This window comes from Diadema antillarum, unplaced genomic scaffold, assembly GCF_040938485.1.
Source record: "Diadema antillarum isolate AM-2024a unplaced genomic scaffold, OU_Dant_1.0 scf00000048, whole genome shotgun sequence".
NCBI lineage: Eukaryota > Metazoa > Echinodermata > Echinoidea > Diadematoida > Diadematidae > Diadema > Diadema antillarum.
In genome coordinates, this window is record NW_027270937.1 from 1272501 (window position 1) to 1292467 (window position 19967).

Here is a 19967-nt window from a genome sequence, read left to right on the forward strand (position 1 = left end):
AATTGCAAGTGTAGTTGCTTTGTCTTTTTGTATCTGTTTGTCTGTGTGTCTGTGTGTGTCTCGCTTTGTATTTGTTGTCCTCGTGTGATTGTTTTGTATCAGTGGTGTACATTTTTGTGTGATTGGTAGCAGAGATGTGGTGTTCTAAAGCAGAGGTGTGGGGGGGGGAGGGGATGGTCCCCAGAGGGGAGGTCCTTAGAGGGGGTGGTCCTTAGAGGGGGCGGTCCCTTGAGAGGGCAGGATATTACATCATTTCATTCCATTACTCCCATTGGCCGAATACCTGTGAGCGACAGCAAGCCTTTCCTCATTGTCAGGACTGGGCCGAATAAAAATTCCCATAAATCGAAATTTCAGAACTAATTCTTGACAGATCAGCATCACATGTTGTGAATAGGAGTAATTCATTTTTCCTGCAATCAGCTACCCATACTGATAGGAATTAACTGCGGCGATAACTCTTTGTTTTCATTCATAATTTTCATTGTTTTAGACCTTCAATAACATCACTCTGCTTTTTACATTGCATTTTGGTTCCAGCTCTGCACAAAAAAAACGAAAATGAAAAGATGGTGTACAGACTTTCTGCGCATTTTCACCTCTTTTCTGTTTTTTTTTTTTTTACTAATGTTTTACCCTCCATACAAGTATGCATCAATGTTTTACTTTGCTCTTTTGTTTATATTTATAATTTACTGTTGCCTTTTGTTTGTGTTTTCAAGGCATGTTCATGGCAGGAGATATATACATATGTTTATGTATTTGTATGAGAGTGTTGCTTGTTTTATTATCTTCCTGTCTCCAGAAAAATCAACTATGAAAGACCAATGTTAGGTGTTTGGACGATTCAAACAGGCTTTCTAGCCAAGCATTCATTCAGATTTGAATGATTGCATTTGCGATAGTTTTCCTCTTCAAAGGGAGATGGGGCATCCAAAATCAATATCCCTAAATATCTGTCATTCTTCCAGCTACTCCAAAATTCAAAAGCTGAAAAATACCCTTCCTGATTTGGATACAGCACCTATAAATTTAGATGAAATGGTAATTGTGCAGCAATCCATCTGCATCCAAACGAAGGAAGTATGTCGGGCATAGTAACATACTTGTCCTACATGCGATGAACTTCTCTTGCAAATTATAGGCCTACACAGCAGATATATTAGCCAATCAAAGCTTATGTACCTCAATGAAGCAGTCAAACTTAAGGGCCTTGTTCCTGGACAAAAATTATCCAATCACATCTGACAAATATATGCAATGCACTGGCAACAAGCTGATATTTTCAAAGACAATTGTGCATCACCAAAATGGGTGGTAGTATTGTATCTTACTCTCATAGTACATATTTTGTGCAGTACGGTCGAAGATTCTTTTAATACTCATCAAAATTTATTCTTCAAATGCATGAAATACACTGGAGATATGGAGTAGTTTAAAGCAAATACAGACACATGTATGTGTGTATATATTCTTCTGCCCTATCTATTTGTCATTGATATGTAAATAGACATATGTATATATTTATGTATGTATGTATGTATCTATATCATATGTAGTTATATATTGAATGGCGCCCCCTTGTGTTCTCCCGACTTGATTTCAGAGCAACCCGGTTGTCATTCCCACCTCCCAGGTCTCGGGGAAGGACACGAACAGCGTGCCCACGGCTTCCGCCGCCTCTTTTTACCAGCATGCATCCCCGCAAATGTACTCTGGGCTTCAGATATTGACGCAACCGTCCTACTCCCTGCCTACTGTAGGGCAGGTAAGGCGCTCATGAGACGGGGCGGCAAGACACTTTTCCCCTCACCCCCAAATACGATAAGAGGGAAAACGTATTCCTGTCGAAAAATGAAAGCTTTCAATGAGTGTTTTCTTCTCCCCAAGCCAACTTTTTTAAATCCATGCTACAGCGCCTAGTAACCGAGAAAAAATATGTTTTCTGTGATTTCATTCTCCCTCGTCATTGAACTGAATTGTAGTCCCATGTGTTGTTTTTTGTGCTGTTTTCTTCCCTGCAACAGTGCTGCAAGCAGAAGGTCTTGCTGTTGATAAGTCAACAACAACAACAACAACAACAACAATAAAAACTAGAACATGCTGGATTGTTGTTTTATGAAATATATTTTCAGGGGGAGTCTAAATGTAGTTGAGTATTGTTTAGAGTGCTTGTCCTGTGGAATGCAACTGAAACACATCATGGAAGACTGTTTGCAAATACTGTTTATTTAACTAATCATTTTCAATGCTGCATTGTATTCTGTTTGTTTTCCCCCTTTTTCTTCTTATTTGCCTTCTTTGTAGAGTGAATTAGATGCACAAATTTGCTCCAATGTAACCCCCGGCACCTCATTGCTCATTTTTTTTTCCTGCATCGTATTTGTATTCATTTGCATTGTCATCTATTCCCCTACACAACATGCACCATATCGTCCAGGGAGAGAATATGAAAATTAAGAGCACTTTAGAATTGAAGACACTAAAAAAACCCTTAGACATTGCCAGCACATTCTTCGAGAGACAAACAAAATGCATTGTTTTGCCACAGACATGGCAAGCAATCCGAGTAAAAAACACTATGGTTACCTACTGCTACCTCCCACCCACCCCCATCCCATCCCTACAGCCTGCAGTATGAAATGATTGCTTCAAAATAATTATGCACCCTGCAAATTGTGCATTTTTGTCAGCATTGTGGAGTTATGTGGCACATGGGACAAGGTCTGGAATGCTAACACCCTGCTCCCAGCACCAACAAACTACCATTTGCTCTCTGCCCACCCCCTTTTTCCTCAACCCCCCCCCCAACCCTTTGCCACGTGTAAACTGTTATTAAAAACCGTACAATCCCCTTTCCTCATTGTTCATTAAATTGCAGTTAAACATGTTGCTCAACATCCAGGCTGCAGTTTATCCTAGCCCAGCTCTGTCTCACCCCAAAAGAAAAGCCACCCTTGTCAGCCACACCAAATCTTGCCTGAAAGAGGCCATTACATAGATGCTCTTGTTTTTGTTTTTGTTTTCTCAAAGTCTTCTTTTAAATATCTCTGTTTCTTGTTATTACTGGGAAGCAGTGAACGTTGAGAAATCGGGTCTGCTCTCTTTGCATACTCTGTTTACACTGGATATGCCTTTTTTTAAAACTGTGCCTTACATAAGAAAAAAAAAAGCAGAGACAATCCAAACAAAGAAAAAAAGAGAAAAAGAAAAAATGTGCAGCAATATTGTTAACAGAAGAAAGTAAGAATGAAAATGTGCCACAAATTGTGAACAAATGAACACGGCAGGAACAAACGATTAGAGAGATGTGCCGTACAATAAACAGAACCAAGACTGTTGGTTGATTTTGACATGCACCATTAGTAACCACTGTAACTGTTGATGGCAATTTGATTTAAAAAAATAAAAAAAGGCAGCACATTTCACAGAAATGTCCGATAAGCGCATCTCCCAAAACAGATTAAGGAAGCCAAGGAAAAGGGAGTTGAGATGTTCAATTGGATTAGGACAACAAAAGTAATTCAGCAGGATTCCTGTGCATGAATGTAAAGTAATCTAAGCCTTTCAGAGGAAACTGGATGAGCTTTCTGCAAAAACCAGTAGGTTCAACAGGGTAAAACAGATTACAAACTTGCATGATTACTGGAGAGAGAGGGAATAGCTATTTGTGGCTTCCATCTTCTTGAATTTTGATGGAAAAGTCCCATTTTCAAAGCCATGCTGTTCCTAAGCCAACCAATATGCCCCAGAGCAAGCAGATTTTGAGCAGTTTAGAAAACAAGATGGTGAAAAATTTGAAAGCAATGGTGGTTTGTTCAGCAACTCTACATCAGCCCAATGTAATTGTGCCATTGCTTGCAGCAGTCTTGCCTGTATTCTACTCTCGACTAATTTTCTCTTATTTGACTCTATTGTTTCACAAATAAGAGCTGTCCAGTTTGCAGAAAGAAAGGGGAAAAAAAAAACATAATAAAAGAGGACTGAACAGGGCTACAGATATTGCCACAAATTACTCGCGCCAATTTGTTCCCTCTCCCGACGGTTTAATTTGCTCTCGTGATTACACATACATCCTTGTGAGGAAAATTGAAGAAAGCAGCTTAAATTTACATCCTATTTCTGCTGCCAGCTCCGGCGTACAGAGTCTTTCTTCTATTTGTTCTGTGTCTCTCGGCACCCAAGCCTTTCCTCGGGCATCGAGCCTCAATTCTCGCAGCGGTTTCCGAAATCGAGTTACGTCCGGCAAGCTGCCGGGCTTGGTTGTGCAATTTAACTCTTTTCCTCGCAAGAGAAAACAAGCCTTTTCAAGTAGTTTCATTTATTGCATTCATTGGAGTCGAAAAAGACAGAAAGTCAACCGAAAACAAAGAAGCAAAAGGAAACCAATAGATCAGTAGTCACGTGATAAACCGAACTCTTTCACAAAGTAGTGTTTGATATTCACATGTTTCCAGTGGCGTGATTACTGCATTGTTGGGAAAATGAGTGGAGACTTTAGACCATTGAATACTGATACCAATATTCATGCTTTGTAAAACTTTATGGAACTGGCAGCTCACATAGCTTGGATGGAACTCTGTGTAGTCTGCAAGGAAAAGGAATCAATTATGTGCCAATTGACAAAAGGCCAAAATATTTTCTAATTTCAAAAAAAAAAAATTAAATGAATTGAAGTCAAAGGTATTCAAGTTTGACATACATTGGAAGTTAACTGAAAGTGGGAGGGCATTACAGGACTATTTTCCTTCCAGAGGCCTGACAAAACAGGTGAATGCAGGTGAAAGAGAGATCAGTGATTTGTAAAAATTCTGTATGAACAGATAAATATATCTTTCCTTCGATATGCGCTTTGTCATAGCAACATTCATCCATGTAGACCAACAGCGGCTGCAAAGTGAGCAGAACCAACATTTTTGGGGGGATGTGAATTTGAGTCTCTTTGCTGAAGAAGAGAGATAACCCTTTCCCCTTCCCAATTTTCCCCTCTTGGCAAGAGTTTGGTGTGATTTTCATTCTGCGCCAAAAGAATTTGTTTGCGCATGCTCTGCGAGACAATTGCCACTTAAACCCGCAATGTCCAAAGCATTTTGTACCCTTGCCAAACAATAAATTGCAAAGTTATGTCATTTTTCTTTCGGCATTTTACGTCTGCACCATTCAGCATGAGAATGATAGCGGCATTTTTTTCCCCCCGTTCTTGCTGTTATATGTGCCTGCCCTCTAAAGTAGTATACTTGCCTAAACACGAGCACAGTTATTTGGCTGAACTCTGCCTGTTTTAGCATTACCCTTGCTCACTACAGTTAGATTTCACTTCATCAGAATCATATGTACCATACATGTATGCATTTCATATCACATGGCTTTATGTCCATTTCCCTTCCATTGACTAGAAATCATTAAACCCTCAAGAATACCTCTTTCTCTGCAGTTTTGACCATATATATATCACTTTCATCTGGTCACAATCCAAACAATGGTCCTAGTCCATGTAAGAAATGAAAGGGCTTCAAGTGATGGTACCAACCAGTTTGACATTCAGTCTACTTGGACGAGATATATACACAGGAAACCCAACACCCAGCAACCCACTTCAGTGTGAAGTATGCATGGTATCTTCTTTTAAAAAGAAATTACATGATGAAACTGAAAATGATGGCTTTCCAAAAACGGAGGGAGACTGATACCACAAACTCAGCCATTGAAGTGAGAATCCTTTTCACAATGAACGTGATGAAAGGATTTCCGTCAGGTCAAATGATCAAAGACTCCAACTTAATCATCAATTTCCCCCTTGAATCAAGTACTATGCATGATATAGATTCTGAAGTTAATGTCAGTCGGCATAAAAGATATATTTCTTACTGTAGGAACAATTGCATACGGTTCAAATTTGCTTTAAAGCATTGTGAAAGCTTGAAAGGATAGTCAGTTTAATGGAAGTCATTATGACGTTATGACACTCACCAGATCTACACAGCATTGTTGACGGTCTGAGAAATTTTCATCAAGAAGTTCTTTAGGGTATTATCATGATTACCATTGTTTTATTATCAGTATCGTTCACAACATTATCAGAATCTTACAATCATCTTTTTTTTCTATAAGCTTGTCTCACTATCTCAGATGTGTCCCTTGTCATAGGTATGTCAATTCATCATACATCTTTACTGTCATCATCATTATTATCATTTTTATCGTAAACACAATCATCATCATCATAATTGTCATCAGTTAAAAATCATATTCTTAAACAATATTATTTCCATGCTACCATGTACAGTACCTTCATCATTGTTATCATCATCATCAACCTCGCCATAACCATTGTCATTTTTGGCAACATCATCATCATCATCAGTAATATCAGCACTGCTACTACTACAACTACAACCATGAGAAACTTCATCTTTTTTTCCTCTTCCTCTCAACTGACTCCTTGTGTCCTCTTCCCCTTCTTCTGCCACCTCCTCCTCCTCCTCCTCCTCTTCTTCTTCTCTTACTCCTTCTCTTCTTCCTCCTGTTCTTCCTCCTCCACATCATCATTATTGCCATATCATCATCATCATCATGATCATTATCATCATCTTCATCATCATCATCATCATCATCATCATCATCATCATCATCATCATCATCATCGTCTTCATCATCATCGTCATCATCGTCATCATTATCATCATCGTCATCGTCATCATCATGGATGCATACAATATTGTAGATTGTCATATCCATTGCCCAAGGCGTCCACAAGCAGCACCAAAAAACAGGATGCTTTTCACAAATTCTTCTTTCTAATAGTGCACCCCTGCTTAACCAATCAATGTACCTATCGCCTGGCAACTAACACTGCAACACGCAAACACCTACGTTGCTTGCCACGACCAATTTCTGCATTGCAGTATCATTTTCTGCCGTCTGCCATACCCTGTTTATTTTACGCAATGTACTGTGTCATTTTTTTGTTCAATTTCACATCATTTATTATTTCTAGTTTGGTCATCCATGTGTAATTTTATGTTGAAAAAAAGAAAAGAAAACAACAACTGCCAAAGATTATGCATCACTTTGTAGTTGTGGGGCTGATATTTCGGTCTACATGAATGTCATTTTGTCTCCCATGTTATATTCAGGGTGCATCCCCTTATCACACCAGTCAGGCATCAACAGATACCAACGCGGTGTACAGTCCTTATATCTTTCCTGTTGCAGTTACCATGGTGCGTACATCAACTAAAAAAAGAAAAACAAAAGAAATAAAATTGTTCCACACAAATTCAAAATTTCACAAAATAGTTTGCCTTTTGTATATTCCAGCAACTAGAATGAAAATTGCTTTGATTTATGCTAAAGCTTTGTAATTTAGTTGAAATCCCTAACTTTTTGGATTTTTTTTTTTCATTTTTCGAACAATTTTTAAAGTACTGCAGAGAAACAGCAATGTTAAAGCTCACATTTTCCTCTCATTCAATACGCAGTTAATCAATTTGTAACATGCGTTTGCATCGATACGCTAACTTACAGGTTCGAAGACTAACACTCCACGCTTTTGCAAGGCACAGGTTATGCATTTTTGCCCCCCTCGTTGATCTTACATTGAAGTTTAAACGTCGCCCCTCGTAAGAGGGTTTTGGTGAGCCAGCAGTGCCATGCAGGTTTAATTCTATGGATTCACACGTGAGTGCAGTGCAGGGGGGAACAGGTCTAAAGAAATAGTAGCCATGTGAAGGTCCCGATATCTAGTTGTTTGTCTCAAAGGCACGAATAGTTTGGTGGTCTGTATCTCACTTTACATATAGGAATACAGAGAACAGCTGACAAAGTGTATCAAAAGCTTTGTAAAAGTCTGCATTTTGTTTTGCTCAATTGTTCAATACTGTGGTTGGTTAAGGTTTTCAAAAATTTTCTGCAAATACCTCAATTTGTCATAGGTAATGATAGGCTGCTCACACAGATAGGTATAGGTGGGACTGTGATCTGCATAATGATACAACAAATTTATCTATTACATTCCACATTTCTTCTTTTTTGATAAAGTAACTAATGCAGCTCAGCATCATTTTTGTGCACTCTGTCCCAAAAATTTCTCAGAGAAAGTGTCACTAATCACGTCAGAGTGGTCTAACGGAGTTACGGCATTATGCAAGCAGCCGATCGACCTATTGGTGAAGGTCAATATCACAAAATTGAAGCGATCTATTTGCACACTGGGCTTGAAATTGACCCCTCCTATGTAGTGTAATGAAGCACTGTTCACAAAGCAATGTGAATCCACTGAAATGAGCTAATAGCCATGTAGAGGAAACGTGTGAGCTTTTACACTACTAAGCTGAGATCGAACATGAGATCAAAACACTTCACCAAAGAGAAGTGCTTAACATGTTTAGAAATGAAAAAGAAAAAGAACAACTTTTTGATCATCGAGTGGGCTGTCACTCGTTTTTTTCCATTGTATGAATTATGAAATGTTTCATTCTTTGCCCGGTACTTGAATATTGTTTAATGTAGAGACTTACAAAGCAAGTTATGGTTTCCACCGCAGATTGAAGTGTTCATCTACCGGGTATATGTTTTAATTGTATTTTCTAGTATTCAATATTTTGTACAGTTATGATGAGATGATATTCTAAACCATTTGTTAAGGAACTGAAGTTATGTAAGGATGTAACGATTACCATATGGCTTATTCCCTCAATTCCTGGAGTGCTGGTGAAAATTTATCTGCCGCCCATTTTAATTCCTCACCCATATTTTTTTTAATCCATTTTCCCCTGCTCTCATTAGTTGAAAAAAAAAAGAATCTGCATTTCATCTTAGCTTCAAGAGTATTGGTGCTATTTGTCAAAGCATTTATTTTATCGATGTTAAAGTCCCTTGCTGTGATTTATTTTGTTGGATTGGAGATTATCCTTTGTGCGGCCTACCCCCTCACGAGTATTCCAAGGGATCTCCGAACTGCATACTATGAAATTGTGGTTTTTCTTGAGTGCATCGTATCTGTTTACAATGTTGCATGAAAAAGAAAAGAAACATTAGTCCTGGCTGTTTACTGAAAACTGTTTGACTGGCTTATGCTTGTCATTTTTTTTCTTTGTCAAGTTTGTTTTTAATAGAAGATGCATGAAACTCCTAAGCAAAAAAGAAATGTCTACTGCATTGGTCCAATCCATGTGGGTTTTTGTTTTCTTCCGTTCATATGTTTTTCGTGATGGTATTCATATATTTTTTTTTTAATGTTCTATAAAATCTGTTTACTTTTTTTTTCACTTTTGCCATTCATGGACATGTTTACAATGTATGAGAACTTGGCAGGAATTTGGTCGCTGATTTTGTAGGAAGCTTGGAGGCATTCGAGTGTGAGGAGGTGTGACTTCTTTCGGACGAGGCAGGAACTCTAAAAAGTTCAGGTTATTGGGCTGGATACACAGCTGTGCAAATGATGTTTGAGATAGAATGCCTGTTGGTCTTCAAGTTTGTCTGATGATGCTTTTGTGTATTTTGGTGGTCAGATGGTGATATTTTCATCACCATGACGTCTTTGGAAGCAAGAGGTTTGATGGAAGATGGAGACGATGTATATATAATGGGAGTATGGACATTGATGTCTTCCCGACATCATCCAACCGTAACTCTTTTCATGTTAAGAATATATTAAGTTGCTTTCTTCCAATGTCAGCCTGCACTCACTGTATGATGTAGTGAATTTGACACTTTGCAATGGGCTCAGATGAAATGAATGTGTGTTTTTTTTTCACAGATAATTCTGCAGAATAAGGTTACAATATAATTCTGCAGAGTAAGGTTAAAATAGTGTGATATTTGTCAGGTGAAAAAGGGTGGGGGAAAGGGGACTCATTTTTACTCAACCCCACTCCTATGAGATCGGCTGCAGGGGTTGAGTAATTTGGAAAGAAAGGGTCCAGGAGCTGAAATTTCTGTAATACAATGCTGAAATTTTTGTAATATAGAGTTGTTTCTTCTTCCCTTTTCTTTCTTTTTTCTTTTTTTTTATTTAGCTGCTCAGAATGTAGTAGATGCCCCTTAATCAAAACGTGGGGAGGGGTATGAATGAAATGCTATTTTTGGCATGATGAGCCATTAACATCGGTAAAAATAAACCTCCTTCTCTTTGTCATTCAAAGCAAACTCAAACTAAGAAGAAACAAACGACAAAGACAAAATGCGGATGATAAGAAATTCTCGAAAATGACGCAGTTCCTGTCCTTGGCATGGACGTAGAAAGGAAAAAGAAAAGAAAAACAGGATGGAGAATGAAAAGAAGAAAAAAAAACAAGAAAAAGGATGGAGAATTAGAGCATGACAAAAGGCATCATATTGCTTCTTCATACCTTTGGGGAAATCTCGAGTTTGGGACCAGCATACTTCACATCACTGGGGCTAGACTATTTCCTCTGGGTTGTATTGGACAGGAAATGGTATTGTGAAAAGTGTTCATGTGCAGCCCACAAGATGGAAGGAACACTTTAAATGTCATTAGCAGAACCACCTTTTTGTTGTTGGAGCTTAGGTTTCAGTGGTGGTTGTCTTCTACCGCCTCCTGAAAGCTAAGTAAGAAAATGTAACTTGGTGGGTTTCCTTTGTTCTTGTTTCATTTTAAGCCTTTCTCTCTTCTTCGTACTGCTGAGGCTAATCCTTGAATTCATTGTAATAATAATAATAATAATAATAATAATAATAATAATAATAATAATAATAATAATAATAATAATAATAATAATAATAATAGTAGTAGTAGTAGTAGTAGTAGTAGTAGTAGTAGTAGTAGTAGTAGTAATAGTAGTAGTAGTAGTAATAATAATAATAATAATAACAATAATAATAATAGTAATAATAATAATAGTAATAATTATTAGTACTATTATTATTATCATCATTGTTATCATCATCATTATTATTATTATTATTATTGTTATTATTATTATCATCGTTATTGCTATTATAATTATTATTATGATTATTTATTTATTTATTTATCTATTTAGCCATACAATTGCAGTACAACATACATACACGGGTACATAGAATGTCAGGGAGTGACACATGGGCCAGGACTCACAAAAGTAAAATTCTTTACTATTACCCAGAGGCATATGAGCCCTCATGTTACATATTTGTTAAAAACAAAACAAAAGGTAAATAAGTTGTTTCAATACATCATGGCTTAGAAGAGATCAAGTTTCAAGTTTCAAGTTTCAAGTTTCTTTATTTCACCAAAGCAAGGAACGTATTAAAAACGATGACATATATCAATATTCGGATATGATTACAAACATTTCAGTAAGACAGTGAAAAGGAACAAAAATACATAAATAGATTGACAATTACACGTACATAGGTTAACAAATATGCTATGGTAGGTAGCAGCCAGGAAGGAGATGTCCCTTATTTATAGCTGACCTAGAATAATTCATTCAATTTCAATTATATATAATGTGTTCCAATGAAAGTAAAAACGTTAGAACAGGACAAGACAAGACAAAGCAAAACATAAAATGACAATAATACAGGATGTCTCGAAACATAGGGGATAAAAAACATACTCCTTACCTTAATAAATTTGGCTGTAATTATTGAGAAGAGCTTTTTTGTAACCAGATTTAAACGTATTCAAAGAGTTCACATTACGAATTGCACAGGGGAGAGAATTCCACAGGGTAGGACCAATGTAAATGATAGATCTTTGATAAAAAGAAGTACGAGATAGAGGTAGGTGAAAATCATTGGCGGATCGCGTGCTATAATTATGAATTTGATTATTAAAAGTGAACAAATCTAAGAGAGTCTTTGGTAACAAACGATTTTTACACAAATACATAAAAATTCCAGCTTGATATTTGTACATATCATTCAACCGCAATATCTTCAGGGATAGGAACAGTGGTTGGGTGTGGGCAAGAAAAGAGGCATGGGAAATGATTCGTATTGCACGTTTTTGAAGCACTGAAAGTCTTTGAATATAACATTCGTGAGCATTGCCCCAGACAGTTATTCCATAGTACAAATGAGGTAGAATTATGGCATTATAAATTGATTTTAAAACAGACTTTGGAAGAAAGCTTAGTTTATTCATTACACCAATATTTTTTGATAATTTATTACAAACAAAATTAATATGATTCGACCAATTCAATTTATTATCTACATGCACTCCAAGGAATTTCAGTGAAGGTGTCTGCAAAATTTGAGAACCACACATGTTAATGAATACAGTGTCGGTGTTACATTTTTTCTTTGTAAATATCATAAAATTAGTTTTTGATATGTTAATTGATAATTTGTTAGCTCGCAGCCAATTAGTAACATTTTGCAATTCCTTATTAAAAACCTCTTGCAGAGAATCAATATTATCATGAGACAAGAATATACTTGTATCGTCTGCAAATAAAATACATTGTAAAATACTAGAAACTTTAGGTAAATCATTTATATACAAAAGAAATAAAATAGGCCCGAGGATCGATCCCTGGGGCACTCCACATCTTATGTTTTTGTAATCTGATATAGTCTTATCAATGGATACGAACTGCTTACGATTGCTCAAATAACTTTTCAAAAGTTTGAAAGTGACACCACGAAATCCATATAGACTTAATTTAGCTAAAAGAATATTATGATCAAGTGTGTCAAATGCTTTGCTGAGGTCTAAAAATAAGCCAAGTAAAATTTTTCCGCTATCTATTGCACAGATCACCTTATGAATAAAATCAATCAAAGCAGAAGATGTGGAGTGCCCCGGCCTAAATCCATACTGATTTTTCTTAATGATATTGCCCTTCGTAAGAAATTCAACAAGCCTAGTAGAAATACATTTTTCAAAAACTTTGGAAAAAACAGATAAAACTGATATTGGACGATAATTAGTCATTACATCAGAGGAACCATTCTTCAAAACTGGTACAACTCTGGCTATCTTCAATTTATCTGGAAATATACCAGATTCCATACACTGATTAAATATTGCACATAGGGGATTACATAACAAATGAATAGCTCTTTTAACAATTCGAACATCAATATTATCATATCCAGCACTTACATCATTCTTAAAATCGTTTACAATATCAATTATTTCTTTACAAGTAATTGGTTTGAAAAATGCTGTTGACTCAACTTTTGTAACATATTGAAGATAATCATACTCATGTGAATCATCAAAAGAAGAATTAATATCATTACCGATATTGACAAAAAATGTATTCAACAAATTGCAAATTTCTTTACTATTTACTACTGTTTCATTATTACACTTAATAGATTTGATAATTGTTTTTGTATTGCACTTTTTCCCCAAGGCAGTATTTATCACATCCCATGTCTTTTTACTATTTCCACTACTGTCAGCTAGCTTTTTCTCATAATATTTCTTTTTAGCTAATTTTACCATATTAGTCACTTTATTTCGATATGTCTTATAAACAGCTTTACGATAATCACTCGGATTCTTCTTATACAATTTATACATTTTACATTTCTTCCTTATCAGTTTACGAATATCTTTTGTACACCATACATTATCATTTTTCCTGTGTTTAATACAAGTTGAAATTAATGGAAAGGATTCATTGTATTTGTCAGTGACTAAATCAAAAAAATTGTTATAACTAATGCTACCATCATCTCTATCACATACCCATGGTATACATATAGATTCCAGTGATCTTAAAAAACATATAATATTATTTTCATTTAAGTCCCTCTTTACTTGTCTTTGCTCACTTTTTGGAAATGAAATTACACTTTTGCAAATGCAATAAACAGGAAAATGATCTGATATATCAGTAAGAATAACTCCAGACTGGATTTGACAAGAATCATTGGTAAAAATATTATCAAGTAATGAAGCGGATGAGTCAGATACACGTGTAGGATGACGAATCAAAGGTAGCATAGAATTCAGTAACAACAAATCCACAAATTCATTTACATATTGCACATGTCCTACTTTAAGCAAATCGATATTAAAATCTCCCATTAGATAAAATATTTTCTTTTCTTTTTTTACAATATCCAAAATATCAATCATAAACTCACAAAATTCATTAACTGACTTATTGGGTGGTCTATATACAACACATATCAAAATAGAGAAATTGCAATTTGTTACTTCTATAAAAATACTCTCTAAAAAATCAGTATTGGTATCAAGATCACAACGGCGATTAAAAGATATGTCTTTGTGTACATATAATCCAACACCTCCTCCGCGTTTTGTTTTGCGATTGTTACCAACAAACTCATAATCATTCATATTGCACAGTGATAAAGGGGAATTATCATTTATCCATGTCTCGCTGATGCCAACAATTTTTGTTTGCATACACAAGGAAGATAGAAAAAGTGACAAATCATCAAAATTATGACACAAGCTTCTCACATTAATATGAATACATGACAAATATTTACTGAGATCATCATTAGAATATCTATTTTCAATAAAGTCATTAAACTCCTCCGGTGTACAATTTGTTTGAAGTGAATCATTATTTATTTCAGATTCAGGAGGTGATAGAAATTCATTAAGAGTATCAAAGTCAATATCATCGAGACATCCTAGGAATCTACGCTTACACGACATTACACACGATTGCACACAGAATACAAATATACATATACATATAAAGTGAATAGATCAACCTGAAGCACACAAGAAAAAGGAGTAATATACCAATGGAAGATAAAATGATGCTTGGAGGGTTGTCATATTTCAAAAATGATTAGTTAAAAGTTAGGATGAGAACTAGTGTTATTATTTTCATTGCACAAAACCAATATTGAAATGAAAATGCTATGTTTATGAATACAAAGATTACACGTAGCTTACAACCTGGTCAGATCGGCTTTGCTGTGAATTTGTCTGCGCATTGTTTTTCCGTCTGATGTCCTCACTGCTACAATGATTCTGCCATCTTGTGACCAAGCGGAGACAACTTTGCTGTTCTGTGTTCTACTGGCAAGAAAGGCATCATGGAGGAGAGATCGATTGGAGTCAGTCAAGTCTTCACAGATGCTCAGACCGGTGCCTTTCAGCTTCTTTCTGTTCGTGAGCAGGTGTTGGCGAAGTCGGTATGATGTCATCTTCACAATAATCGCTCTCGGCTTGGATGATCCGACTGGCGGTGGAGATCGTCGCTGAACGCGGTGACTGCGATCAATGCCATCTCGTCGTAGCTCCACTCCGAGCTTCTGATTGGCGATCCGACAGACAACGTCATCTGTGTTTTCCTTGTCAGCTTCCGGGACACCAAAAATGCGCAAACAGTTTCTGCGGGAGTACTGCTCCTGATTGTTCAGGTCAGATTGCAGTTTTGCAATCAGGTGGCGATCCTTTTCAGCATTGGCTTTGAGTGTGGCAAGATCTCGCTCTGAAGAGTCAACTTTATGCTGAAGATCAAGAATCTGCCCAGCCTGTTCCTCGAGTCTAGTGAAGAGCTCCTGGAATTTGGAGTCAAGTGCTTGCATCACAGCTTCTTTCATGACCTTCAGTACCTCATCATCCTGGAGGATCTCCTTAATGAGGTTCTTTGTTGTCCGGGTACCAGCCATTGTGTCGTGAAGAAGTAAACCCAGGTGGCAAGAACAATATATAATACTACACAGTCCAGTGAGGCAACTTCAATAGATTCAGCGGAGCAAGTAGAGGCAATTTCAATAGGATAAGAGGGGCAAGATAAGGCAACACTGGTCTTATAGTTGAACGATCCAGTTAGACCACATGAAGATGAGTGTATGGGACTGCAGCTTGTACAATCCAAAATGGGCTGTCAGACTACCAAGAAAAAGTTGGCAAGAGTGTGCAAAAATCTCAATAAAAATATAAAGTTCTCACCACATAAGATTCTCCAAGCATCCAAAAGGCAAGAGTGTCACATCATTGCATATCTGTGATTCCAGAAGTGTGAATTTTAAGCAAATATGAGGAGCTAGTTGAGGAGCTTGCCTTCACTTCACTGCACAAAACAAAACATTACATACACGGGTATCAATTTTGTAATTTTGATAAAATGTCCCCCCCCCCAAAAAAAAAGGTAAAAAAGTACTGTATACACCACATATTTAACCAGTCTCATTGGACTTTCAGATAATTTTATGAGCACTTAAATTCTTGATTTCAGTGTTATTATGCCCCTTCTTCATGTACTGTGTTCTGCATACCAGTATGTGTACGTGTGCGTGTCGCATTCCTATCGGGATCAGACTTTATATTTTTGCATGTTCATATACATTCGCGAATAGCACCCGACTTGTGAAATTCATGACAATAAGAACTCTGTAAAACATATGGCGTATACAGCATTACGCCATTTTTGCCATTTGAGTGTATCCTATTAACCCGCTGAGGACGAGTCCCGAGAATACTCAGGCAGGTGTCTATGGGAAATGGGTGTTGTAGCAAAATCAGTCCATTCTCAACGGGTTAAAGCAGTTCCCTTTTGCTCCTTCGGCATATTTGCTCCCATGACACTGACGTGAGAAGCAAAGCCTGGATACCCTGCGAAATAGAGAGAGATTTTCAATCGAAACTTGCGAGATGAGTAGACATAGATGAAAAAGTAACTATACTCCTCTGCCTGTCGGAATTTTGTGCATAGTGTGCAAAGTCTATTGGGAAATCGGGATCTTGTATGAGATGGGTTAAGACACGGTGGGAATTCCAAAACTCTTCTTGTGCACCTCATGCTAAAAATATGAGGTCGGAAGGTTTCACCTGTGATTAATGTGTTTGAGTGACAAATGCCAAGCAGTAGTATATCTACACTGTCCTCGTGCGACAACAATGGGGTTGCCAAGCAACAACGATCATTTTGAAACTGATTGTGTGAACCACCTGGTCAACTACTGCAGTCTCTGGCCCATTATGAATGCTTTACTTGCTGTATCTTTACAATATATTGGCTAGGTAGTTGCCTTACTCAGTGTGGTGGACATATTTTTGTTTTTTGTTGGGAGGGGGTGTTTTATTTTGGTTGTTTTATGTTCTAGTACCAGAGAGGTACCAGAGAGAAAGTCTCTTGTGGAAAGGCTCAAGAAAAGAACGATGATGGAAGAATATGAGCATCATAAAGTATATACCTGGCATTCCTGCAATAGATTCACTAGGAGCATCTAGGAGGGCTCGCTCACATGCACCTGCAGCAATGCTGTCTGTAGGGAAATAAAAGTGGGAAGGGCAAGAAGAAGAGGTGGAGGGGGGGGGGGGGGGGAATGGACTCCGGAGGTAATAGAAGTGTTCAAGATTATGTTGAATGGATGCGGGATTCTGTAGATAGCAGAGGCCTGAGGCAGACGGAGAGAGTGTAGGAATCCCCTCTTCTCCCCTCCATTATCACATCTGTCTATCTGTCTGTCATCCAAGGAGCATTCAAGTAGACTGGTTTAGTAGTATTCATATATTTATTATGGATGTTTCTTCCATGTTGTAATGTCGTAACGAGCTATTCCATTCAAAACCTTTACCTCATAGAACATTTTCCAATACTTGGAATCCAGCTCCTTGGCCAAGCCTTCAGGTTGGCAAGAAGAACCATCACCAGAAAGGCATACGGAAAGTTTGCATCTGTTAGTAAACCACTGTATTAAAAGGAAGATTATGCAGTAGGGAAAGGAAACAACGTCTTAGAAGCAGATGATGTAATGAAAAATGAATGAATGAATAAATAGATGAATAGATGAATGAATGAATAAATAAGTAAATACATAAATGAATGAATGAATGAATGAATAAATAAATAAATAAATAAATAAATAAATAAATAAATAGATAGATAGATAAATAAATACATAAATAAATTGATAAATAGATAAATAAATAAATGGATAGATAGATAGATAGATAAATAAATAAATGAATGAATGAATAAATAAATAATTAATTAAACAAATAAATAAATAAATAAATAAATAAATAGATAAATAAATAAATAAATAAATAAATAAATGAATAAATAAATAAATAAATAAATAAATTGATAAATAATATTGCTCTGGTAATCTTGTCTCCCCCCCCCCCCCCCCCCACCCCCATATTTTTTTTCTCTTTCTGGACTAGAAAATGTCCACTTTCAAATATGTCCAAGCAAGCATCATGATCACTATTTTATTTATCTTCTGCTGGATTTTTTTTCCTCAATCCTTGAATCCATCAATTTCTGGAGGGAATAAACATCCACTTCCTCATTTTTGCTATTATTGCTATCAATTGGAAGAGAATAGGTCAATGACCCTTTTTGTGATAAAACAGAGTCCAGAAAATCCAGTCGAGGAGTGTAGTCAAAAGATTTATGGGAGTAATGAAATATGTTACTGGTTTCTTGCTACTACCATAGAGATTTGAAAAAATCAAATGAACTGCAGGAGACTGAAATGAAGATAGCTATTGATATCAACATTCTTGAAATAACAAGGAAGCTGTTAATATTAATCTTTCCATTATATGCATGTTTTAGGGAATCTAACAATATCTTTTATGGTATAGTATTCATTTTCATTTAAAGAGAACATCAAATTATTCACAGCAGTTAATCTTAAAATACTAGACAAACAAAAAATGTACAGCTAGATAGCCATACTCCACTAGTGTCAACTTGACATCACTGTTTTACAGAGGGGTCTAGGTTCAATAATGCAATAAAGATGAGCAATGCAAATGATGTAACAATTTTACCACAGAAAAAAAAAAAGCTTTGTCAAACTTACAACAGCATGGTAGGGATGACATACCTTTAAAAATATATTTAACATCAGCATACGGAATTATTTGTGATTACAAAGCAGTCAGACATTCAAATCCCGGGAGAGTGAAAGTAGAAAACATTCCAAAACCTTTAACCTGTTTTCTCTTGTGGCTGTGGCAACTTTATTTGAAGAGGGGGACAAACAGCCATGCTTTGTAAATGTTTACGCTAGAAATGGAAATGGCCCATTTTCCCCATTTTTTGTCACTCTGACCCTACCGCTCTTGACGTGTAGTTATGTTGATTTTTTTTTTTTTTGAGAGGAAGAGAGCTAGAGCAATAGGAAAAATGAAAACAAAAAAATGAAAGAGAGAGAGGGAAAAACTAAGAGGCAACCGGAAATGTTTGTTGGCATTTCGGTTATGTTTGGAAATCCATCAGTTATGCTGTTCTCCTCAGCTATGGGAACCAATGTGTTGGATAGAGCATTTAGAGATCTTGGTCGGGAATGGGAGATTTATTTTGGAAGGATGTTGTCTTTTGGTACGGCTTCGGCAGAGGGAAGGTATGACTAGGTTGGGCTTCAAGTGTCGAGGAACGATGATATCACACAGCCGACGCGTTCTGGAAACTCGACACCAAAGGTGCCGTGAATTCAGTCATTTTTCTCTGTGAAGATGGTTGACCTTCTTATTCATGTGATTTTTGCCTTTGTATTGAAAACAAGAAGGTGTGAACAAAATTATGAAAAAAAAAATTTGATTGTGTAAAATGAACACGCACATTAACTCGTTGAAGACGAGTCCCGAGTATACTTGGGCAGGTGTCTACGGGAAATGCGTGTTGTAGCAAAATCAGCCTGTCCTCAACGGGTTAAAGTGGTAGGAGGGGTGGCAAGGATGAAGGATGGTGGGGTTGGAGACAGACAGACAGAAGACAGGCAAACAGGCAGACATAGAAAAAGATAGACGAAAAAGAAGGAGAGGGTGGAGGAGAGATTAGAGATGGAGAGGTGGGGGAGGGGCTGGGGGATGAAGAAGAGAGTTTGAGAGACAGGGGAGAGTGCTGTAAGATGTGAGGTAGGATATAATGTTGGAGGAATCGGGGGTATAACCGGCGGGCAGTGCAGCTGTTTTAGCCACAGCTGAGGGATGCGTGATTGCAGTTTTTTTGGCCGCGAGCACGGCAGCACTGGTCGGGAGGCGGGGTGTTTGTGTTCTGGCTTTCTCCCTGCCCCGTGGTGGATGGCGGAGGAGTAATAGATATATCGCC

At 37.0% G+C, this 19967-nt stretch overlaps 1 protein-coding gene across 1 annotated transcript in view; it reads left to right on the forward strand.

Moving 5' to 3' along the window:
- Positions 1-19967, forward strand: part of LOC139715404 (uncharacterized) — a 75783-nt gene that overhangs the window by 12165 nt on the left and 43651 nt on the right. The window contains exons 3-4 of the mRNA XM_071626978.1: positions 1607-1768; positions 7137-7223. Coding sequence (XP_071483079.1) covers positions 1607-1768; positions 7137-7223 — 249 coding nt within the window. The remainder of the gene's footprint in view (positions 1-1606; positions 1769-7136; positions 7224-19967) is intronic.